The sequence below is a fragment of the Electrophorus electricus genome, chromosome 8 (genome assembly GCF_013358815.1).
Source record: "Electrophorus electricus isolate fEleEle1 chromosome 8, fEleEle1.pri, whole genome shotgun sequence".
Taxonomy (NCBI): domain Eukaryota; kingdom Metazoa; phylum Chordata; class Actinopteri; order Gymnotiformes; family Gymnotidae; genus Electrophorus; species Electrophorus electricus.
Window position 1 is genome coordinate 15,508,265 of NC_049542.1, and position 24,373 is coordinate 15,532,637.

At 45.4% G+C, this 24,373-nt stretch overlaps 1 protein-coding gene across 1 annotated transcript in view; it reads left to right on the forward strand.

Annotated features, from left to right (window-relative positions):
- Positions 1–24,373, forward strand: part of ttyh3a (tweety family member 3a) — a 37,674-nt gene that overhangs the window by 12,604 nt on the left and 697 nt on the right. Inside the window, exons 2-13 of the mRNA XM_026998286.2 lie at positions 205–374; positions 8,746–8,857; positions 8,962–9,182; positions 10,250–10,345; positions 12,467–12,539; positions 13,171–13,246; positions 15,926–15,981; positions 17,763–17,855; positions 18,943–19,035; positions 20,358–20,494; positions 22,008–22,181; positions 23,124–23,199. Coding sequence (XP_026854087.2) covers positions 205–374; positions 8,746–8,857; positions 8,962–9,182; positions 10,250–10,345; positions 12,467–12,539; positions 13,171–13,246; positions 15,926–15,981; positions 17,763–17,855; positions 18,943–19,035; positions 20,358–20,494; positions 22,008–22,181; positions 23,124–23,199 — 1,377 coding nt within the window. The remainder of the gene's footprint in view (positions 1–204; positions 375–8,745; positions 8,858–8,961; positions 9,183–10,249; positions 10,346–12,466; positions 12,540–13,170; positions 13,247–15,925; positions 15,982–17,762; positions 17,856–18,942; positions 19,036–20,357; positions 20,495–22,007; positions 22,182–23,123; positions 23,200–24,373) is intronic.

Below are 24,373 nucleotides of genomic sequence, written 5' to 3' on the forward strand. Positions count from 1 at the left end.
TCTTTTACCGTTTCGCCTTCTTATGGGAGATCCATTTTTAGCAGCATCATGTGTGTTAGATGAAGGTTGGGGATAATCACTGTAGTAAGATCTCCAGAAGCATGGCAGCGACCACAGTCTTTAACCCATACGCATGCTGCTGTAATGTTTATAGTGTTGGCATACTGATCCCCTCCCCCTCTTCCCCTCCTTTCCATCCTGCAGTCCATCCTTCTCCTGGGAGCTGTGGCTGTGGCCTGTCTGGCTCTGGACCTCCTCTTCCTCCTCTTCTACTCCTTCTGGCTCTGCTGCCACCGCAAGAAGAGCGAGGAGCAGCCCAACGCCGACTGCTGCTGCACTGCCTGGTGTGTCATCATCGCCACCCTCGTGTGCAGGTGAGTGCTCGCCGCCAATACGGCTCCCCACAGCTTGCTGCGGCCTCATGTCAGTTTTGACAGTACTAAACGATCATTATAATTCTTACTGGCTAGCTTTCACAAAGGGCCAGCACCAGGTTTTATTCATACTGGTTAGATTCTTTAGCGTGGCGGCTGAGTGAGCTGCTGGAAGTCAATGTGGTCCCTTAGCTCATATATGTTACACATGGCTTTTTAACATGCACAATATCCACAGTCGTTTTCTCCTTTACCATGCCTGTTGACATCCTGGCTGCAATTAACATTTGTAGGTTAACGGCCCATGTCCAGAGCAGATTTGTAAGCTTTATATTACTCTTAAGACTGCAGTAAGACTGCAGATTTTAGTCCTTGCCCCTCTGACATTTGAATTGTGGCCATGCTCATCACAGCCAAGGGAAGGCTTTGTGGGTTTTATGACTGTCTTATGTTTCTATAGTATAAGCTGATATGAATATCAAGCATGATGATTAAATTGTTCTTGCAAATCCTTGCAGTATATGATGTGTATAAGCAGTTTAGAACACCTGATATTGAATTCATGGCACGTTAAACTTGTGATAATAGATTGTTTCATCCCAACCTAAGTTGATTTCCATCTTCTTCCAGTTGATGTTGTGTTTATTGCATTGGTTTAAAGAAAAGAGCAACTTGTTTTGTTTCTTCGCTTATTTCTTATGCCCCCCCTTCTCATGACAAAGCCTCTTCAGTTCACTTGGGCAGTGCATCATGGGTGTTTAATTTCTGATCACTGACGTGTAGCTTATTTTGACTCCTGTGGCAGCATGCAAATGGAGTATTTTTAGAACAAATCCCTTGTATTCAGAGCAGGTGAGGTGGTTTTATCTCCTCCCAGGGCCTTGGTTGTATCTGAGGAGGGTTTACCTACTGCCAGCACCTCGGCTGTGTGTGAGGTGGGTTTATCTCCTCCCAAACACAACTGTGGTCTTGGTTTAAGCTGCTCTGGCTGGTAATGGGGCAAGTATCTTGTGTAGTAATGTCATGAATTGTCACATACATGTGAATAATCAAATGTATCTGTCCATCACTTGGCATAGGATGCAGTACTGTGTTTTTGCGATTTTACAAAAAGCATCTTTTCCATCTTACTTATTTGCTAAGAATCTCAACATCATATTACATCTTAATCACATTTATTGGCAGTATAGAATTGATTATGCTGGACAATCTATTTGGAGTGCATTTGACGATGTCTGTAAAGTCATTCAGTCTTGTTGGGCTGTTGCCAGGGGTTATATGCTGAGATGTCTTGGAAAAGGAACAATAGCAATTATTCTAAACTGAAATTGTTTTGACATTTCTGTAACATGATTATGATTTCACTGCCAGATGGTTTCATTTATTGTAATAACATGTTCTGTGCTGGGAATCATAGCTGTTGGCTTGTTAAGCCACTGCAGCAAATTCAAGGGGTGTGTGTGTTTATTTATTTGTTTGATTATTATTATACAATTTATATTATTATACAAGTTAAGTTGTTTGCTCAAACCCCTGCAATTGTATAGCTGTTTTCTTACGAGCTCATACAAGTTTGATTCATCCTGCCAGGCTGAAACTTTGTGCAGCTGATCCCCAACTCTCCCTCCCAGGTTTCTGCAAGCTCTTATAGCAGAAAGGCGATCCAGGGAGCAGATTCCCCAATGTGATCTGTGGAATTCTTAATGCGGCCCTTTTGTTGGTGCGGCAGTCCAATGGAGCAGGGCGACAGTGGTGAATGGATGGGAAACTTGGGCCTCGGCTATTATCCAGCCAGACATCCTGCCACAAATGAGGTCCCATTGCCATGACAACATTTCTGCTCTTGCTCATACCATTGTATCAGCAATGGCGAGTTCATTCGCACAGTGGGCTGTATGGAAAACTTTTAATGAAGTCATGGGTTTGTATATCCAAGGATAAAATGTAGAGGACACAGGCTGCTGACCATGTGGTGTTTTATTGTGAAGCAGATGGTTGAAAGTGCAGAGCATGGTTTGAAATATGCCATTGCCTGTCAATATACTGTTGCCTGTCATTTAAAAAAATGTTACTGACGTTAAACCCCATGGTGATGTACAAGGACATTCATGCATGCCTCTCAAGATGTGGCTCTGCATGCAGCTGCATTCAATTTACAACTTTAATTACAACTTTGGTTCACCCAATTCAGGTAGACCTACTCAAAATTCACAGCCCAAATGCCCTGCTCCCCTGTTCCTTTTTCAATCTTCCTTCCTCATTTGTCCTTATCCGTCAGAGTGAGTGCAGCCATTCACCAGTCAGGCCTTTGAGCTGGTCCAATCAGAGAGCACCCTAAGCTTTGCATAATTAGAGGCAGCAGAATCAGGCTGGGAATGACCAGTTGTTTACCAGACCGGGCCTGTTGCTTATCGTGCTCTGTAGGGGAGCAGGACTAGCGTGGACTTTTCTCTCCTTGTCTGGCCACTTCACCAGCAGAACTCATGTATCCCTGCCCTGATGAGAAACTAATGCATTACTTGCCTGTTTAGTTGCTGCTGTTTAAGATCACCCGTTAGATTACAGAGAGTAACTTGCAGTCACCATAAGCCATTGTGAGACAAGTCTATGTGCGAGTCAAAACCTCTTCACAAAATGGGACATCTTAGCCTGAAAAATGTCGCACAGTACAAGCAGTCGAGAATTTGTTCCCTGCCAGCAGAGAGGATATGGGTTTGCATTTGGTTGCTACAGTACTTGTGTCCTCCCGGACATTGTTTTGTGGCTGTGGGAAAAATAATAGTGCCACTTGACTCCCTTTTGAATGATGGCACATTGCTATCTGAGTAGCCAAATGAGTTATGACAGCAGAGCATGCACTTGGTGTCAAGATAATGTCCTGAAGAGTTACTGAGCAGTAGTGTCTCGCTCGCTTGCTCTCTCTCTCTCTCTCTCTCTCTCTCTCTCTCTCTCTGTCTGTCTGTCTGTCTGTCTGTCTGTCTGTCTGTTGGACTGGTCTGTGTGGGAGGGGATGCACATTCTCAGACAGGGTCCCTCTTCCTGTGAGCCGCTGCTGAGGAGCATCCGGATGCATGACTAGAGGAAATGTCCACTCCATGATGAAGGCGGTCCTCGTGGGAGCAAGGGACTCCATCTTAAATGGCAGTGAGCACCTGCTGTCAGAGTGTTTCTCCTAAAGTACTAAATACTAAAACATTTTTCTGCTTAGTTTTCCACTGGCCTTGGGGCAATTCTTTTTGAAAACCTTCATAGCACAAGTTGGGGAACAAACTGTTCATTTAGCTTTGAGGAAAAAGCTCATGAGCTCTGTATTTCTACATGACTGACTTTAAAAATGCTATGTCATCATCACCTCAGTCATGATCATAAATCTTTTTAACAGGCAACACACACATCTTGCAGTGCCAACCAGTCAAGGTGAGATGAAGATCAGCTCATGCGCTAAGAGCCATTCCACTGTCAGTGGTTAGTGGAAGCTTATTTCTGGCTTGTGGCCAGCCCATCCATCCTTAACAGTAAATATTTTAATCAGCATCTGCTGTGTTTTCACTTGTGTGGTTAAGAGATTGCTAAGATATTACACACACAGTCTTGGCTGTGGTACAAAGCTCTGACCCAAGTTTATCATCTTTATCAGGAGGTGCACACACACGCTCATGCCCTCCTACTCATGGCCTCTGTACTCTGAGAAACATGCTGCCACCCAGAAGCCCAAGAGCAAACCTCTGTTTATTCATCTTCGCTAGTGAATGAGGTGAGAGCACACTCCGGACGCAGCCGGAGAGCCAGTCTTTTCCCAGTGGACTGGACACATAGCTTCCCATGCCTGAACGCTGGCACAGTTCAGGAAATAACAGTGGGATTGAAGTGTGACTTTCTCTGCAGTTGATTGCACTATAATCAGTGTGGATGATGGGCCAAAAGAAGCTTTCCATAAAATGTTTGAATTCCACCACCCCCCTCACACACCCCCATGCCATGGTACAGTCTTAGTACTCTTTAGAGCTTTGCTTCTGAGGCCAAATATTTCTGTTATGCTTTCTGTAAAGTCACAGTGGATGTGAGTGAGAGCATAGAACATGGACCTGCATCTACAACCATGCCACATTCAACAAAATGGAGGTTGCTAATGGTGTCTCATTAAGGGGCTCTTTTGTTACCAAATTACCCACTTGACAGCTCTTGACTGGCAAGAAGCTTGGTTTGATTGTGGTTGTTTACCACTTCAATCTATATGATCATTGATTTAGCTGAACAAAGGAGGCATGGAAGCAGGAATGTCAAGCAGATAAGTGGTGGAATCTTGCCTGCGTGGAATGGATTCCATCATAGTGTACAAATGTAGGAATGAGACAGATTTTTAGAACTCTTGACAATCTTCCCTCATTCCCTATTAAGTGTGTACAGCAGGACAGTAGCTAATGGATTCTGTAACCTTTGTAGTGTACTAGCCTATATTACAAATAGGGGACTATACTGGTTTCAGCTCTTAAAGGTGATGAAGTTGTGGGATAAATGTTTTGAAAATGGAGTTCTGTCACTGTGAACCAAGTTCTGTGAATTTAAAACACAATTTATGGTGCAATATCTGTTTAAATAAAACCACTTGAACCCAGATAATAGAAACAGGGAGTTTAGTTCTTTCTGGGCACTTTCAAGACTGTTCCATCTCAGTGCATGCCTGAGTTTTATATTCACTCTAAAAATGTGCTTTTGACTTTAAGTATGGCTTTGATTTCTGACTGCTTTTGTTTAGCTTATGCGTTATTTAATCTAAAGAGAATGCCTCCAGATGTGTTACACTCTACAAGAGAAAGCTAAACGGAGCTGACGGAATGGTGCCTAGATAAATAAGATATGGGCAGACTTGGTTTGGAAGCAAAATGGGACATGTAGCGTTACCATTTTGCAGGCTTTGTATCATTTCATATCAAAGGTGTCTGATTATGGTTTTGTGGTCGTCCACACATGCTCATGAGTGTGTGAAGAACCTGGTTTGATTTTGGCTTTTTATTTTGCTGTCTCAATCATGCACTCTCATTTGGGAGTTGCACTGTTGCATTATTGAAGTTTATGGAAGTCTACGGCTAGACTTAGCTGAACCACAAATTATGCTCGTCAGAATCTACAATGAGGGAACCTATGACATCACTCGGCTGGTGATGCAGAACTCCCAGTATAGCGACTGCTGTCCACGCAAATACACAAGTCATGAGCCATGTCCACAATATAATACGATGACTCTGAGGGCAGTGGTGGTCTCATTCAATAACTGTGTACAGCAGTCCCCCCCTGGCTTGGGGACCCCCTTGCTAAACCCCCTCTGGACTGAGGTGTCCTTTTAATGAGATGAGGCTAGCAATGTTCCTGATGTCTTACTAGCAATAACCTCTACAGAGAAATAAACCGTCACTCACCATTACTTTTAAATAGAATCAGGAGAACTAGGTGGCAGTGTTTTGCTGCATGTCTAGAAAGACAGCAGTGGATGTGCTTAGGGATGGGCTCTCAGCCTGTGCTGGACACATCTGCAAGACTCTAGTCCAGCCTAGCAGGGCCATGTGGTGCCTGAAGAGCACCCGCCAAGAGCGTAGCCTGTCCCAAGCACACGCCCACTCATGCTGCTCATGTGCATGGGTGTGCGCTGCCTGCCTGATGTTTTCCTGCCCGCTGGTGGTGGATTTGCATGTCATGTGCTCCTGGAGTCCTTGTAGTGTCATGTGCTCCTAAATTGCTCATCTGGTGGAAGAGGTCAAAGGGTGCCAAGGGTCAAGGGTTCGATCCCTAAGCGAGCACACGAAGTGACACGGTGATAAATGTTGAAATCCCTGTGATGGAGCATCTGCTAAATGCGGTAAATGTACAATCAAAGGCACATCTCTGCATGACTTGGTTCTTTCTACATGCACGAGTCAGCAGTTTTAGCTTCAAAGTAATTAACTGGGTCTTCAGCTGCATCCTTGAATGCGATGACTGTAGAAGTCAGGCTGTGTTGGATGAAACATCGACTGATTAAGTACTCTGCACTTTGGGGTTCATTGTTTCAGGCTGGAAATGCATGCTGTCTCTTTCTGGAGCAGTTCTTTCTCTCCCCTTGGTTACATTCTTCAAATGCATTGTGTTGTGATGCAAGGAACAGATAGCAGTGTGTAAAGAAGGACCCAGCATCATATGTGCTGAATGAGAATGAGTGGTAGTTCCCCATGCAGCATTTTGCAGATACAGACCATCATAGAGTGGTGTGTGTTCAGCTCTGATTTCATCTAGTAACAGTTCTGTTCACATCACTAGTAGGATGTATATTTGTTTAACTAAAGCCCCTGCAGATTAACTCTGATATACTGCCTTGTCAGATTGCTGGGAACACTGGCCAGGCCACGCTGCCCTGGTCACTTGACTACACCCCCAGGGAGACAACAGGGTGATGGCTCTGTCCCCACTCCCTGACCGGCAGAGGCCTGCACCAGCATGCCCCAGCAGTGGTGGCTACATACCACAGAAAGAGGGGGATATCTGATCGCAGTGCACTCCACTACGCATGGCTACGCAGAGCCTAACTTTGAGGCTGCTCTAAGCTCCCACTGGCAGGCTGTGCTGCATAAGTCAACATCTTTCCTTCAGATTCACCCCGCTTCAGAATCACCAAGACCCAGCTTCACATGCCCCACATGCCAGGGCTCTGCAGTGTAGTGCTTGAAGGGCTCACAGGGCTGAAGTCTCGGGGAGTGCTCCTCAAGCCACAGCCCTCTGGCTGAGAACCACTGTTACGACCCCCACCCCCTGCAGCTCAGTGACTCTTTGTTCTTTCACTGGAGCTCTGTAATGGAGCGGCGCCTGCTCAGTGTCTCACAATGGAGCTGGGTAACTCTGTAGAAAGTGAAGGAGACATGGTGCGAAGAAGCAACTTCCCACAAAGCTGGCGTACTCTAGTGTCACCTGGCGAAAAGGCAATAAACTGGTACAACATGCCTTTTCTTCTTTATCCTTGACTATGGGTATGGGTAGATAAGATCGTCTTTACTATGCCACATACAGAGTGCGAAGGAGAAGGAGTGTTTGTGGGGCAGCGCATTTCCTGGGTGGCCTGCTCTCCGTATCTAGTCAGCAGGAGCCCCAGGGATGATCGATTTAATTTCTCACTTTCTCGGCCACAAAGCCACGTCTGTTTTAACAGGCCAGCAGTGTGAGAATCAGTGTTTGGTTTCAGGGCTGAGGGCGATTCTTCTCCTGCAGCCTGGACTGGTCGCTGGTGTTCCCCAGACACACACACAGCCTGCTTGCCCCACTGGTACACGATATGGACCCTGACACTATATTGTTATATTCCTGCATACTGCAATTACATTATGCTTTGCAATATAGGAACAGACATTGATGAGTTTTAAAGTTACAGGCACTAACTAACAGAAATAAGTGATTGGTTATGTTGATGACCTTGTTTCTGGAAAAAATAAGATGGTTAACTAGAGCATTCCAGAATATGTGCTATTGGTATGGGAAGATGTAGCTAAATAAATACCATGTATATGTCATATGTCTCCATTTCTTTATATTATCTTGGGTGGATTAGTAACGTACATATTTTACAGTACCATTTTTTTTTTGTTAGTTTATTTAAACAATTTTGAATGGCTAATATGACAATCAGCCAGGAAGTGTAATTCACTTATCGGATATTTTCTCCCTCATCTAGGCCATCTTCTTTTTTTGCCTAGTTTATTGCTAAAACATTGAGATATGCATCATATTTGTCATATTTAATTTACTTTTTAAGAATTCCTTTATTGGCAGTTTTTCTGTAGTAAACATGTAGTAAAAAAGGGTTTCTGGCTTCTAAGTGGGTCATTTGGCTTGTGCTTAGGTATTAAAGATAGACCTGGATTATTTTCACCTAAATCAAGTATGTATGTTGGATAATGTAAATGCCACATTCCTCCAAACATCTGGAAAGCCCTCATCAGGAGCTTCTGTGGTTTGTCAGGATGGCAGTAAGCAGACCAGACTACTAATGGCAGTGTCCTAGTATCAGCCCATTCTAAGCTAAGAACAGTATACTCAGTGTCAGGACACTGATCTGCCAATGAGTATACTGTTCTTAGGACACTGAGATAAGAACAGTATACTCAGTGGCAGCTTAGAATCTTCAATGGAAGATCTCTGCATTTAGCTTGTAGCTCAGCTTCTCAAATGGAGGATCTTTGCTGGTTTGTCTGCTGTCACGCACCAAAACTCTGGTCACCGCTGCAGCAGGGTTGCCTGGTTGTCGGTACAGGCTTCTCCAGGGACTCAGTTTGGCCTCCATTCTTCTTCTTCTTCTCCTCCTCCTCCTCTTTCACCTCTTCATGTCCACTCTCTTTTTATCCCACTACAGTGCTGGCATTGCCGTTGGTTTCTATGGGAATGGAGAGACCTGCGATGGAGTGACCCGGCTCACCTACTCACTTCGACATGCCAACCGCACCGTGGCTGGGGTCCAGAGTCTGGTGAGGATCAACATTCAAATCCCCCTTGTTTCATGCTATATTCATTTGGGTCATGTAAGCCTCAGGTCTGAAAATTTAACAGTTTCTTCTATGCTTGTGTGTAGGTTTCAGACAGCGCCTCTTCCCTGAACCAGACTGTAGATGAGAACCTGAAGCATTTAGAGGGCCAGTACCAAAAGCACACAGACTATGTGTCCATAGTGCAGAAGCTTCAGGGCCAGCTGGACGAGATGGTAAAGCAGATGGTGGCGATCCCCTTCTGGAGCAATCCCAGTATCTCTCTAGAGGACCTGGCTGCCAGGATTGAGCTCTACGACTGGTACAGGTGAGACTAGGCAAAACTGAAGCTTCAAGGCAAGGCCTTGTTTTGTTTGTCGTGTCTAAAGCATATATAATGCGTGGTGTGGCTGGCTGTAGGTTTTCCATTTGTGCAGGCAATATTAGAATGCCCGTGTGTTCATGGTATCCCCGAAAGCACTTTTCTGAAAGTTTTAGGCTCAGATGCGAGTATGTAAATAAACAGAGAGGATGGAAAAAAGGAATAGCTGAAAGAAATTCTGGCTGTCACATCAAGCATGAACAGTGTTCTCTCAGGAAGCATGTGAATTAGCATTCTGTTTGCATTGTGTGGCTGTCAGCCTCTTGTCGCCATTTACATGTCTCTTGGAATGGAACTCTGCCCAGGGCTTTCACTTCTCATTTCTCAGTTTTTGCTTCTCACCATTTCCTTTACAGACCCTTATTTCTTTTGCCTGCAGGGAGAGGTCAAATCCGAAATCAGAATCATATATCAGGATTTCACATTTGTGATATTGCCAGCCTTACATTATTTGACCGAGATCCCATTTATGGCAAAAGGGCAGAGAACAGAAGCTGTTACGCTTGATGCGTAAAGTAATTTGCGGAAGCTCAGTCGGAACCCCTCTGTTTGTGTCTCTGTCTCCACGTTTGCTGCTGTCCCTCACCGTAGGGCTATGTGTTCCGCACAAAAGCATGCTTGAGTGGCTAGGCCTACGCCGGGACCACAGCGACGGGCTGGGGAGCTGTGGATCTGTCCACTTTCAAAAGTGTCGACAAGGACAGCAGAGCAGCAGGAAGTGCTCAGACATGGACAGCTCAGTTCAGTTATCTGTGCTTCCCCAGCTCAGCCTGAACACTCTCAGTGGGGAGTTTACCACTCACTGATTAGTAGGGGTTAGTTCACATAGTTCAAAGGGGTTAGATCACATGTAAACACACAGGCATAATATACACACAGCCACAATAAATATTGGCATAAGGTTTATGAGGGTTGCTTCTACATGTGAGTGCACGTGCACACACACACACACGCACCATAAATGTTGGTGTAAGGAGTGTGTCTCAGTGTTAATGGATCTGTGCTGTTCTCAGGTGGCTGGGCTACTTGGGACTGCTCCTCTTCGATGTGCTCATCTGCCTTCTGGTGCTCTTCGGCCTCATCCGCAACTCCAAAGGAACTCTCATTGGGTAGGTGGGGTCATGTGGCCTTCTCTGGTGGGAAGAGTCATAAGACTGGAGAACTAGGCCTTCTTTGCTTGCTTAGGGGTAGAGTCCCAGATGACTGCAGACCCCCTGCCTGCTGCTTCTGTCACTTCTGTCACTGCCTCTACTGTTGCCTTGATTCCACTAGGATTGCTTGATAGTATGAGTGTATTGCTAATTGAATAAAAGCAAACTATCACATTTTGAAGAGAACATCCGCTTAGGTCCACCAAGCGCAGACTATTTAGGACATCCCAGTATTTATGGTATATAAAGAATTTAACCTGGCATCCTTCCCAGGCAGGGAGAAGACCACACACAGTCATACACTTGTGTCTATGTGGAATGGCATGGAATCTTAACTGCACTGAAAGGAGCATTTTCCTAGCTGTACAACCAAATTGCCCCACACAACATTTCGAATAAGTGTCACAGAAAGCAACTATGGTTTATTTTTACTGAATGCAGTTACATGGAATTTTCTCTTGCTGTCCATATTTTTCATTTTATTCTAAAACATCAGTATTGCTGCTTTGTGGCATGTGTGTGGATAGCAGCTGTTTTTCTTAAACATTCCATTCACGAGTGCTTCACAATCAGCTTCTGGCTGTGTTCAGTTTGTCTCCATCAAAGTGGTCTAATGAGACCTCAGTGTTGCTCCGTTATAGGCCTGTTATTGGCAGCTCTCTTCAGTACAGGCTGGGAAATTCGAATCTCTCCGTGACTTCCCCTGTAGAACTGCTACTATAGCGGTGAAGGAGAAGAAGCCTGTTGTCTGGCTGTTCACTTGAAGGACTAAGTCTCACAACTGACAGCTCCTGCAATGCAGTTCTGGGGTTGCACTCTAGCCAAACACTTGGGGCTTACTTGGCTAGAATCTGTTTGAGTGCAACAGGTCTGTTTGTCAGTAACTGATTTTACATTATTTTAGGGGTATAAATATACCAGGTTTTATATTTCTGCTGCCCTTTTAATACTGTCTTCATTCAAATACAAGTGATGTGTGCATTTATTATTGCCTACCTAAGGCCATATTACACCAGACAGGTTGCTGTATCGTGCAAAGCCTTGACTCTAATAATAGCATCACCCAGGTTATTATCTCTACACTGACACTGGGGTGTGAGTTTAATGATGCTCGCTCTCTCAGGTCCTTTCAGCTAGTAGTCATGTTAATCTGTGGCGACATACAGACAAACTGACGTCATTAGCCTGCTGTTCCCTGCCCTTCCCTGGCTGCCTCCGTCAGAGCTCAACTCATTGAGCATCTTAACATTAAGCAGTGACAATTCTAGAGAAGCTTGTGGGTGTTGTTAGAACAGTAAGTTAATGTCAGATTGCTGCTTCTACGGAGTGAGAATTCTAGTGGCTGATTTCTCCCAATCATCTCTTTTGGAAGTGGACTGCACTGAATGGAAGTTTGTGAAGACCACTTAGCATTTACATGTTCACCAGCACATGTTCAGGTTAGTGAATTAATAGGCTTACCTGTGGTTACTTCTCTGGCTTTTGAAATATGGTCTTGAAAAGGGTTCCTAGGTGAACAATACCTTTAAAGGCAGTTGTGTTTCTAATGGGTTATGGAGATGAGAGTCCATACATGTGAAGTTGTGATAGAGAGCCACATATAATAAGGGGATTCCCATGGAACACTGCCTGGTGTTGTTGGGTTCTAAGGGTCACCACACAGTGTGATTTGCCTGTTTTCTCTCTCTCTCTCTGCAGGGTTTGTTTACTGTCTCTCTCTCTGTTTCTGTTCTCTGTTTCTGACTGATTACTGTTTCTGTTTCTGACTCTCTGCAGGTTCTGATTACTGTCTCTCTGGTTCTCTCTGTGCAGGGTCTGTTTACTGGCTCTGTTTCTGTCTCTCTCTCTCTCTCTCTCTCTCTCTCTCTCTCTCTCTCTCTTTCTGTCTCTGCAGGGTCTATTTACTATCTCAGTTTGCCTCTCTGTGTACATTGTTTGTCTCTCTCTTTCTGTCTCTCTGCAGGGTCTGTTTACTGTCTCTCTCTCTCTCTCTCTCTCTCTCTCTCTGTTTCTGTCTCTCTGCAGGGTCTGTTTACTGTCTCTCTCTCTCTCTCTCTCTCTGTTTCTGTCTCTCTGCAGGGTCTGTTTACTGGGTGTATTGGCGCTGGTTATCAGCTGGGGATCACTGGGTTTGGAACTGGCTGTCTCCTCGGTGAGTGTCTCCATGGCAACACAACCCTGTACAGAGGGATGCCAAGCTCTGTGTGTGTGTGTGTGTGTGTGTGTGTGTGTGTGTGTGAGAGAAGTGTTTCAGCCTCTCATATCACATATGTCAGATACGTCACATATAGTATGTGTCTGCCACTTTATTGAGGAAAAAATGAGTTTTTGAACGATGACACTTTCATTCATGCTTGTTCAAGTTTTAACTCCATGTTTGTCTGTTAAGCACAGTAGCCACAGCCCATTCTAATGCTAATAATGTGTATTTCATGGTGGGAATAGCATTGTAGTGGGAATAATGCTAGGTTTATGGCATTAGTATTTCACAGAGTGAAAAACTTTATCACTTATGTATGACTAATTTGAACTGTTGCTGTATGCAAATGTTCCTCCTACACCCTTGTTAGAAGCTCGTTATATTATTCATTATCCAACTGCCTACATTTGAATATGGTCAAACTTCTCGCCTCCACTGACATGAAGTTCCAGGTCCAAACAGAACTAGCCCAACACCCAGGAGTCTTATTTAGGAGAAGCTCTGTGTAGCATTTCAACAAAATTCCAGCTCCTTTCAGGTTGTTCAGCCATACTCAGCTCATCAGGGTGGCTTTTTTTCACAGAGCACCAGTGACTTTTGTGTGTCGCCGGACACATACGTCAGTGAGGTTGCCGAGAAGAACGCCATTATTGACAAAGGTGAGCTCTTACTGTCACACATTCTCTTCCTGCTATGGAACAACTTTTCTTTTTCACTTAGTGAGTCACTGGCAGTCAGCTGAATGTCACTTTACTCTTTCTTGGAGGGGGTCGTAGGCTGTGGCTTTTTTTCTCTATATGGAATGTTCCCTTGCCTGATTGTTTGTTTCCATGGCCACATGGAGGAGTGAAATCTTCACCTCACTCCTATCCCTCGCCTTGGAGGCCTTCCTCGCTTCCACGCTTGCACTGCCGTAGCAGGTGGCATGAGTAAATCACAGGAGTGTGTGTGTGTGTGTGTCTCCGTCCCACTCTGGGCGGCCTGAGCAGATGGAATAATGATGAAGTGATGACACGAGGGAAAAGAGGTCACACGTTTTAGTCCAGCCTGTTTTTTTTCTCTCCCTCTTTTTTCTCAATCGCTCTTCCTCTCTCTGTGGATCACATAGGAATGGACTGCATCTAGTGAGTTAGGAATGATAAGGTGGAGCAATACAGAGGTTGACATGATTCATCAGATAATCCATCTGTGCTTTTCTGTATGTGTGTATGAGACCCCATGCACACGCAGGTTGTGTCCACTGCTGCCTCTGGTGCGATGAGTGTGTGTGCTGTGCTGATGGTCAGGAGGAAGTAGGGCAGCAGAGACAGAATGCAGGACAGAGATGAGACCTTGGGTGCAGGGGAATGGGCCCACTATGGGAATACAGGCCCACTATGGGGCTATCAGTCATTCTGACTGTGTAGTCTGACCCCCATTTCCCTACCTCACCCCAATGTGCTCTCTCTCAATCTCTGCCTCACAATCCAAACACCCTAGTCTGCAGCTTCCATTTCTGATCAGAGACGTCCTCGTGGCCTGCAGAAAGCACCCCAGTAAGATGGGAAGTGTGACCAAGCAGATTAGTGGACCCTGCCCTTTCCCCCGCCATAAGCATTTCCTGTGCTGATTCACTCCAACCATAGTCCTCCTTCACCCATCTCTTGCCCTGCTTCCACTGATTTTGCTTTTACTGATTTTGTCCTCTTTCACATCTTTATCTTTTTTATTATTTGAACTTAAGAAAGCTGAGTGCCAGCTTCAGCCAATGGTGCAAATGACATTACTGGCAGAGCCGAAAGAAGGAATGCTGGGAGATTTAATCATGACAAAAGCTTGTGAATGTTAGTTTAGCTGTTGCCGTGGAAGTGCAGAAGAGTAAATGGCATGACCCAGTTGTGCACCCGTCCCCGCCTCTGTAATGCTCCAGGCTAGGGAACACGATGTCTGATGTTTTGTAGCAGTGTCTGAACTGAAGAGTGTGAAGTTCATTTTAATCTGAACTGAGCGAACTGCTTACCAATGGTGCACCCACCTCTGTGTGTGTGTGTGTGTGTGTGTGTGTGTGTGTGTGTGTGTGTGTGTGTGTGTGTGTGTGTGTGTGTGTGTGTCTTTTGCTAAGAAAGAGTGATTTTTCATCCTCTTCCAAAAGCTGAGCCTACTGTTCTGACTCAATTACTGATTGCTGCCTTTTTGACTCACTGTCTACGCAAATCCACACACTGCAGCGATGCGTGGTGTGTGAAAACCATGATTACATCCTGTGTTGGTGTTCTGGCTGTGTGGGTGGGTGGGTGACAGGGGGTTGTGTGAATATACAGCCCTTTCTGCATGGAAATAGAGCTTGGGAAGCTTTTTATAAACCTGTCCCAACAAACACATACACCATCACCCTGTCAGTGAGCATGCTCTCCCCTCGCAGCCTTCGTTAGCAGACTAATTAGCCGCCATGGAGGCTTTTGTGCCATGTCTTCTCTGCATTGAGAAGGGAGAGGATGAATGCTGACCTTGGTGCCTTGTGCTTCGAGGATGAATCCTGACCTTGGGAGCCTTGTGTTTTGAGGATGAATGCTGCGCTCGAGTGCCTCGTGTTACGAAGGCCGTTAGTGTGCTACAGAGCTCTGCTATTTTGACACATCTGCCTCAGGTTGACCTGTCATGTACATGCATGTCCATGTGCATACTCATGCATGTGCGCGCTCTTGTGTATGTGGGTCATTCCATGCCAACTCACACAGGATTTATTACATTCATGAGACCATGAAAAATCCTACAGTCTAACTATTACAAATACTTTAGTTATCTTGATAAATATAGCTGCAGAGCTGTATTTTGACTGTATATTTGCCTAAGAAAAATGATTCCAATTTCCTTACATTTTTATGGGAAATGTATAAATGAATTAAATGTTTTCTTCATAAATCAGTAATTTTTGGAAAATGGTTTTTCATACTTTATATATTTTAAATCGTCCTTAGGGTTTCTTGGATATCTAGTACAAATTTTAACCCAGTTCAATAATGAAGGGAATTGGTGAGGCTTAGAATACACATACAAAGAATCGCAAACCTGAAGAAATTTAGTTCAGATGGCCAAACATCAAAAATTCATAACTAAAAAAGTGTCTGGAGTGGAGTTAGTATTTAAAAGTAGTTTTCACTGATTTGTCCATGAAATGAATTGAGAGGTTTAAGTGAGTTAGTAGATGGGTATATTAGCTGTAGGGTTAGCTGTGTAGAATGGCCCATGAAAATCTTGGCTTGAAGTGGCCTCTGTCACTGAGAGGGGTCTCTCTCATCTCCTTAGCCCTTCTTCCTTGCCTCACCGGTTGTGATCTGCCGATTCTCCTCTTCCCACAGACATCCTGCAGTACTACCTCCAGTGCAGCGTGGGACAGGCCAACCCATTCCAGCAGGTAATCCAATCTGCCTCATGTCTTGTGAACATTCTTGCTGGCTCTCCCTTGCCTGTCTGTCTAATGTACCTCTGTCTTAGCTTTCTGTTTACATGGTATATGTTGATAATACACCCCCATTATGTTTAGATATCCAGTCCTGGTTCCCACTGCTCTAGAGATGTACCAGCCCATGCTGGTTCGGCTGATCCACTTCCTCTTACCTGCCCTGAGCACCATTCTCCGTGGCTGCATTACCACGTGTTTTCCGTTACCTGCTTCTCTCTGTAGCAGACACCACTCCAGTGTGACAAATCTAATGAAGCTCCTCTCCTGATGGTATTGATGTGATTAATGTATATACCCGTAAAGCAACTCTGCCTCCAACTAGCCATGATGGATGACTGCAGACCCATTCATTTGAGTAAACTCTCATTGTATTTAAGCAGAGGCTAATAAGCATATGAAGAGGGCTTATTGATCTATATGGGCCAGTGCTTCCAGATGGTGTCTGACCAGTTCCACAAGAATCTCAGCAAACAGCTGAGGAAGTGATTTTTAGTGAAGTTAAAGTGCTTCCTTATCACCTGCGAAGAGAAGAGGATTTTCGTTAGCTCAAGGCCTTTTTAATCCATGAAAAAACACCTCCAGTTTAATCTGAAACAGGTCTGATAACAGTTTCTCTCTGTTAAAAGCTCCTACAAAGGCTTACTGATCTCATGTGTAGCAAATGACTGCAACAGCATCTTTAGAGCCATTCAGACAAGTTAGCAGTCAGTTTTCAGTTGTACAAACTGGAACAAACTGTATAGTCACTTTTACGGGTTTCTCATTTATTTCTTTTCTTTCTCCCTTCCGCATAATTTTATATGCTTTCAATGCTATTTTAAAAATAGAACTGTTGCTAAGACAGACCAAGCTCCTGCCATTTCTGCTCCCGCCAGTCGCAGGGGGATGTCAAATATTAAAGCGCTTCTTAAGATTTCTCGATTCCATCAGCCTCCAACGCACATCTTTTCTTCTTCCTGGATTCTCCCACCTGCTCGAGCCAGCACGAGCCCGGGCAGTCTGTTCTTTGCCGCGGCTAAGCCAAGGCACTTGAAGGGCGTTATGCAAACTGCATTATGCAAACGGTAGCACTGCACTGTCACGTGAATGAGCGAGTTAGAGAAACGATATATCTTTGTCAGCAGAGAAAGAGAGACGTAATGGTTAATAGATAATAATTTTGGGGAGAGGATAAAGAACACTATTACTTATAGTGAAGCTAAATTAACAAGACCTCCTCCATTCATTTCACCCCAGTGATTAGATTTGTTCTGCAAAGTAAAATTCAGTGCTGACTGGCTGTTTATCAGCGTTTTAAGTATGCTACCGAACCAGAAATCCTAGCATAACAGTGAATACATACAGTTGTGTAACGAATGCTGAAGGCAGCTACCCTACCTGGGACCTAAACACAAGGCTGACAGGAGGTAAACATGAGCTCTGACCACCAGACCAAAGAGTCAGCTCCCTAGCATAGCCGCCAGAGCACCCTTTTAGCCTTCCTAAGTGATGGGTTCCGTCACAAGTTGTAATTGCCGATTGACTACTTGATGATGATAATAGAATTTGTATTGATTAGAATGAGTGTGGAATGAGTACTGTGTAGGAAGTGAATGCTGAAATTTGCAGTCAAACTGGAATCTGTTTGTCTCCGACCTGTCTGTCTATGTAATTCACAGCAATGTCAGTCCTACTCTCCTATAAAGCTCACAAGTCATTTGGGTTTTGGTTTTGACTGTGTATTTGTGTTGTAGAAGCTGTCTGGAAGCCATAAGGCCCTGGTGGAGATGCAGGATGATGTCTCAGAGCTTCTGCGCTCTGCCGTACAGGACTACCCCAACACCAAGGTTTGCGCCACTGCACCTGCTCAAATGAACGAATGAATAAAAATACAGACCACCAATACACACATGTACGAATGAATGAACAAACAAAATACCCAGACATGGGATCAGACGCCTACTATCAAAGCCTGCAGCCTTTTCCAGACTTGACTTGCAGCTATGTGCATGTGTGTATGTTCATTCTAGTGTGTATGTGCATGTTGGTGTTGGCGAGTTTGTGCATGTGGGTTTGTGCATTGACGTGTGATTACATGTTTGTGTCCATGCATGTTGGTGTATGTGTGCTTGTTGTTTTGTGTGTTTCCAATTGCATGTTTCTACATGTGTTGGTTTATGAATTGGTTTGTTTCTGTGAGTGCATTTTGGCGAGTGCATGCATATTGGTTTGTGGTTTTGCATGTTTGTGTACCTACTTTTGGTCTGTATGCATATTGGTGCATGCTTAATGGTTTGTGCATTGGCGTTTATGCGCAGGCGTTTTGGTCTGTGTGTGTATTGCTGCGTGCTTGTGTGTTGGTTTGTGCGTTTGCATGTGTCATAATGTCCAGTGCTGGTCCTTCCCCTCACTCACAGTGACAGTCACCAAGCAACATGCATGAAAGGGCAGTACAGGCTCTTGGGCACACACCGAGAGATGTGGGAAAATTCCCAGGCCATGGAAATGGACGCCATAGAGCCAACTGTTTACATCTGCCAAATCATATGGTTGGACTGTGAACACTCAGCCAAAAGCACCTCTCATGTGCTTGAAGGAAAGGCGAGGTTTTGTGTGTGTTGTCCCTTCTGTTTTCATCATTAAAGCTCACACATTCACTGGCCTAGAGGAAAGAGGGGAATTATTGTAAGAAAGTTGGAATTTCTTGTGACTACAGTGACATTCACAGTCACAGGTAAACAACAAAGTGGAACACTCAATTAAGCCCAACATTATCTGTACTATACACACATACTCACTCTCTCACACATTCACACATACTGCAAGCCTCCCATGGACACTGAACTGGCCCAGTTTTGGTCTGTTAGAAGAGGACATGACCCTGTTTTAACTGAACTGTTTGTTGGTGTGTGTATGCATTTCTGAATGTTTCAGAGCAATCTGGAGCAGATTCAGGGGGTTCTGAACACCACTGAAATTGGCTTGCATCAGCTGACTGCCCTGGTGGACTGCCGCAGTCTGCATATGGTAAGAGTGTGTGTGTGTTTGAACTACACAATTGTGCTATTTCTTCATCCATTTTCTGTTCGCACAGCAGCAAGCATGCAGCAGATGTCCTCCTAGCTAAAAAGTACTTCATTGATACTATATCAGTACCATAATGTGACCATCAGTCATAGACAAGCAGAAAATGGAGCAGGCTCTCTGTCTAGGTCAGGGGTGTGTGTGTTTGTGTGAATGTGTGCACGCATGCATGCGCGTTGTGATGTTACTGGAGTGATGAGGTCACCTTGTGAGGAGAGGAGATGGGCTCAGTGGGTGGCCTCTCCGAACTGCCCCCAAAGCGCTGGGGACACACTAATGAATAAAACATAATCATGATGAGCCTTTAGGGTTTATTATTTCATTATTATTGTTGTTATGGGGGCTCTCACACAGATGCTCTCCAGGCTCGACGGCTTCCTTGGTGTGGGCCAGAGGCTAGCATCGGGTGATCTGCACAGTGATCCGCACTCAGGACCTGGGTTCTGGGCTCTGGGGAAGGGCAAACAGGCTAACACCCTGAGCTCTGTGCCAGGCACATGGGAAGCACCAGTGAGTAGCTTGGTCGGGAGGGAGTGGCTGTCGTGGCTGTCATGGCTGCCATGGTTCAGAGTGCACGGTACAGTGTGCAGTTGGGGGATTGTGGGGAGGGGTTTATCTCATGCTCCTGCAGCATTCTCTCCTGCTGCTCGGTCTTGTCCAGCAGAGCAGTGTGTTCATGCAGGCGGACTGCAGTGCTGAAGGGGGTTGCAGACATGAATGCACTGGACAGTAAGAGCCCATACTGTATTGGTGACTTTGTGCCGATTGGAGTTCTGAGAGCCGCGTTCTTTGCACTGCTCATGATTATAGGAGTGTGTCTCTGAGAATGGGTGTGGAAGGCAGTGGGCTTTGCCTTTCACTGTCTCTCTGCACAGGATTATCTTCAGCGTGTGTGTATGTGTGTGTGCGCGCGCGTGCGTGATAATGTCTCTTCAGTTATGACTGCAAGTGATTTTATAAGGCTGTGTGCTTATGTGTAAAGCTATTTTCTCTCTGTAGATCTGTGTGTTTGTGTGCGCAATGTATATTTGTCTTTCTGCAGAACTATGTTCAGGTCTTAATGCCTGGTGTGTCTGTGGGTGTGTCTGCAAGACTATGTACAGGCCATTGTGGGAGTGTGACACTTAATTCTCACTGGGCAGGTCTATGCAGGCAATAATAACTTGTGTGCGTGTGTGTAAAACACTGTTTCTTGCTTTGTGCATGATTGTGGTCAGGCAATGGCAGGGTTGTGGGTGTGTGACACTGTCTCTCTCTCCCTGCAGGACTATGTGCAGGCCATGACAGGGCTGTGTTATGATGGTCTGGAGGGTCTGATCTACCTGGTGCTCTTTTCCTTTGTCACTGCCCTTATGTTCACTTCTATCGTCTGCAGCGTCCCTCACACATGGCAAGGCAGAAGGTAAGTGTGTGTGTCTGTGTGTGTCTGTGTGTGTGTCTGTCTGTAAGCACGAGAGCGAGGAAAGACATAGAGGTTCCTCCATACTGTTGTTTGTTTCAGTGATCAAAAGCATTAAGGTAGTCCATTAATTCCATATATGAAGTTTAACACTGAGAGCCAACTATGTGCAAATGTTTGAAACAAACATTTAACAGTAAAATTCAGGAAATCCTGCTATTTGTTACGGATATGAAGCATACATAGCTCCAGTCTGTGTGTGTGTGTGTGTGTCTAGGGCGCTAGCGGTCTGCTCAGACTTGTCTTAACAGGTATGCTGCACACATCTGCTTCCTGTCCTCTGCATAGTCAGTCCCAAAGCAGCATCTGAAAGCCAACTCCCTGACCCAAATCCCTGCACTGAGTTGGGCCCTCCTGGCGCTCTTCTGCTGGGTCAGCCCTGGGTTAGAGGCATCTGATAGGGAGTGATGCAGAAGGGGCTTCCAGCTTAAACCATTATGTGTAATTAACCCAGAGGCAGCAATTTGTCCATCTCTCCCAAGATGTGCCATTAAGCACTGAACCTTATCCTCGGTGTCGCTAGCACAGCCAGCAGGAGCTCCAGCCTGGCTTAAATAAGCAGCTTAATGACATTTAAAACAATAATGACATCGAAACCAATAACAATGACTGGAAATGTCAATACGATCAGCATGTAAAGTTCGATAAGAGCACGAGCAGTTCACATTTGCAAAGGCCTTCACTTGATTAGCCTCCCTGCTTTGTTTGTGTGTGCGCATGTGTGTGTAAAAGGATTGTAGGTCTTTGTTTCTCTCCAATGGAGAGTTTGTGAGCTGGAAGCAAACAGTTGTACCGATAGAGAGTGGTGGGCCCTGGTTCAGCAGCTTGCTAGCCTACTGGAGTGCCCTTGACAGGTGCCCAAGTGTGTTTTGAAAAACATGCATCTCCTCCATCAACCAGCAGAGGGAGCCCAAAGGCTATCACACAAAGGATGACATCATCTTCTCTGTTGTCTGTTCCAGTGCTCTGAATTGTTTTCTGCCCATCCGCAGTAGACGCCTAGCAGCTGTATTGCAGCTTCTTAGTCTGTGAGGGCTGTATATGTGAGGTTGTTATACTGTGCTTTCGGCTTCTTTGGGGAATGAAAGCACAAAAATGGAGCCGATACCACAATGCAAAGATTGGCTGGTTGCAGGTTTTCACTGTAACACTAAATCAATAAAGAAACTGCGGCTAAGAGTGATGGTACTCCCCCAGCTTGCAACATGTCTGCCCTTTGAAGAGGAAATGGAGGGAGAGGGGGTGACAGAGGAAGGGGTGGCGCAGTTTCTTTTGCAGCTTGTGGCACCATGGGCTCTGCAGATAGGGACATGTGTGTGCCTGATGTGCTGCAGCCTGTTCAGTGCAGTAGTGTAAGTAAGTAGCGCCCTCTGCTGGACACACTGCTCTCTGCTCATGTTTCTGTTTTGTGGTGTAGCCTTGATGGTTGTGTGTTTGTGTGTGTGTGTTTGCCTAGGCCCGATGAAGACAATGAGGAAGACTCTGGGGCTGCTGGAGGAAGACAGAACCATGACAATCTGTATCGTGTGCACATGCCCAGCCTGTACAGCTGTGGCAGCAGCTATGGCAGTGAGACCAGTATCCCTGCTGCAGCACACACAGTGAGCAACGCTCCCGTTACCGAGTACATGTAAGTGATCCACACCCACGCAAGCATGTACACCAGTGTCATACATACATAAAGAAACACCAGCAATGGGAATGACGAGCCTTCTAATAAGCTAATCTATGACCTGTGTCACGCCCTCCTGATTATAGCGCAGTCCAGAACTAGAAGAACCTAGGGTTTGTTGGTTTTTGCTTGTGATGTGTACCTCTCTGTTGTGCACACTGCCTGGCCCATGTGTATGTATGTATGTATGTATGTATGTATGTGTATATACACACACACACACACACACACACAGTTACTGTACAGTGGGTGTGCTGAGCCCACTCCCTCCAATACAGAGGCCAGAACAGCGTTCTCCATCTCTGTCTTCATTCATAGTCTTGTTTCAACACAATGCTTTAACATTTGGATCCAGAGGGCACCAGGGAGCTGGGATTCCTCTCCAGACAGGGCTTTAGCCTGACAGTATTCTTAACACTGACCTAATTACTATTACATGAGAAAATGTATCTGATAGAGACTACAAAGCACTTCTGGAAGTTGCTCTGGACAAAGGTGTCTGCCAAATGCTATAAAGGTTACCACAGGTCCGTTTATATACTTTTCTCAACTGCCATGTTTTGTTTGGTTAAAACTACATTCAGCAGGATGATGTCCACGTGGAGGTTTAGGATGCATTCCCTTCACACCATGTGTATCTGCATGAGGCATTTGTAGGGGCAGCACTGATTACACTCTAGTCTGTGATTCCTGTGAGGGCATCGCTACTGAATGCAGGTTATTAGTGGCTGAAGCGGCTGAGGATAATTGATTGTTTAGTGGTAATTCACTTCTTTCAGAGTTCTACAGCTGATGAGAACTGTGCTTCACTAGGATATGCACTTGAAAAAATACTGTGTGTGTCCGTGTGCGCACGTGTGTGCATGCACGCGCTCATGCTTGTCTCACTCTGTCACACAGGACGCAGAATGCAAACTTCCAGAATCCCCGCTGTGAGAACACGCCTCTAATTGGGAGAGAGTCGCCGCCCCCTTCTGTAAGTGCCCTCAGCAAATTTCCTCAACACTCCTCACATCCATCACCACAGCCAGCCACTCGTGCCCTCCACACTCATCCTGACAGCCTTTACTGGCTACATGTGCCTTAGAATCCCAGCCACTTGTAATTCCTTCTCCTCCCCATGTGAAAGGGCACATCTTGTTTTAGGAGCACACGCTGCGTGTGTTAAGGGTCCAGGCAACGCTCTGGCCGCACTGCTCCAGACAGCTTGTCGGTTGGTATCGGGGTATGCAGGCGTTGCATGGACGACCGGAGAGACCCTTCAGAGTGGCATTGCTGCAGACGGCAACCAGAGCCACTGAAGGAGAATGGAAATGCCAGGAGACCTGCAGCTGCAGACCAATGAGGTCATAAAATGGAGACAGGCAGGGCAGGGGATTACGGCACTGCCTGGCATATTGAACAGATGTGCGTGACGTGTTCGTGAGCACAAGCTGTTCCATCTTGTAAGGTCCTCTGGGCAGCACATGGTGCTCTGTGATATGCTTCCTTAGCATTTTACTTTAGCATTCTTCTAGTTGTGAAAGCCTCAGAAATTTGAAGAGGCTTCATTGAGCTGTGTCTGTGTGCATAGGTGCTGATAATTGGTCATGTCTTTGACCTCCTTTCTGGGTCTGCTATTTGTATTTGGAGTTGGAGTCTGGAATGAAATGCATGATGATAATAAAAGGAGAACATTGCTCAAGATTTTTTGCTTTGTTGTACAGTCTTCTGACATGGTCTCTAACGGAGCCATGTACATGCCGTTCTAAACAGACGTCTGTGGAGAATAAAGGGCTTTTTGTGTGTGCTGTACCAAGGCCTCTGATCCCAAGCTCAGAGTATTCTCTGTGTGTGTGTGTGTGTGTGTGTGTGTGTGTGTGTGTGTGTGTGTGCGCGCGCAAGTGTGTGCACATGTGAGCGTGCAGCACTTAAATATTTGTGACAATGTGAAATAATTATCCAGGTGAGTCACAGCTCCTATAGTGCTGAACCTCAGAATGACAGCTTCTGCCTGGGTGACTCTATTAAGATTCAGATAACATCTGCCAGAGCCACAGATCACTAGGAGAAATCCTGTCCCACACTTCTGTGGAACAATCTATTTGCAACTGAATGCACTCGCTCCCTCTTGCAAAGACCAAACCTTGTGTTGCTGAGCACAGAATGTG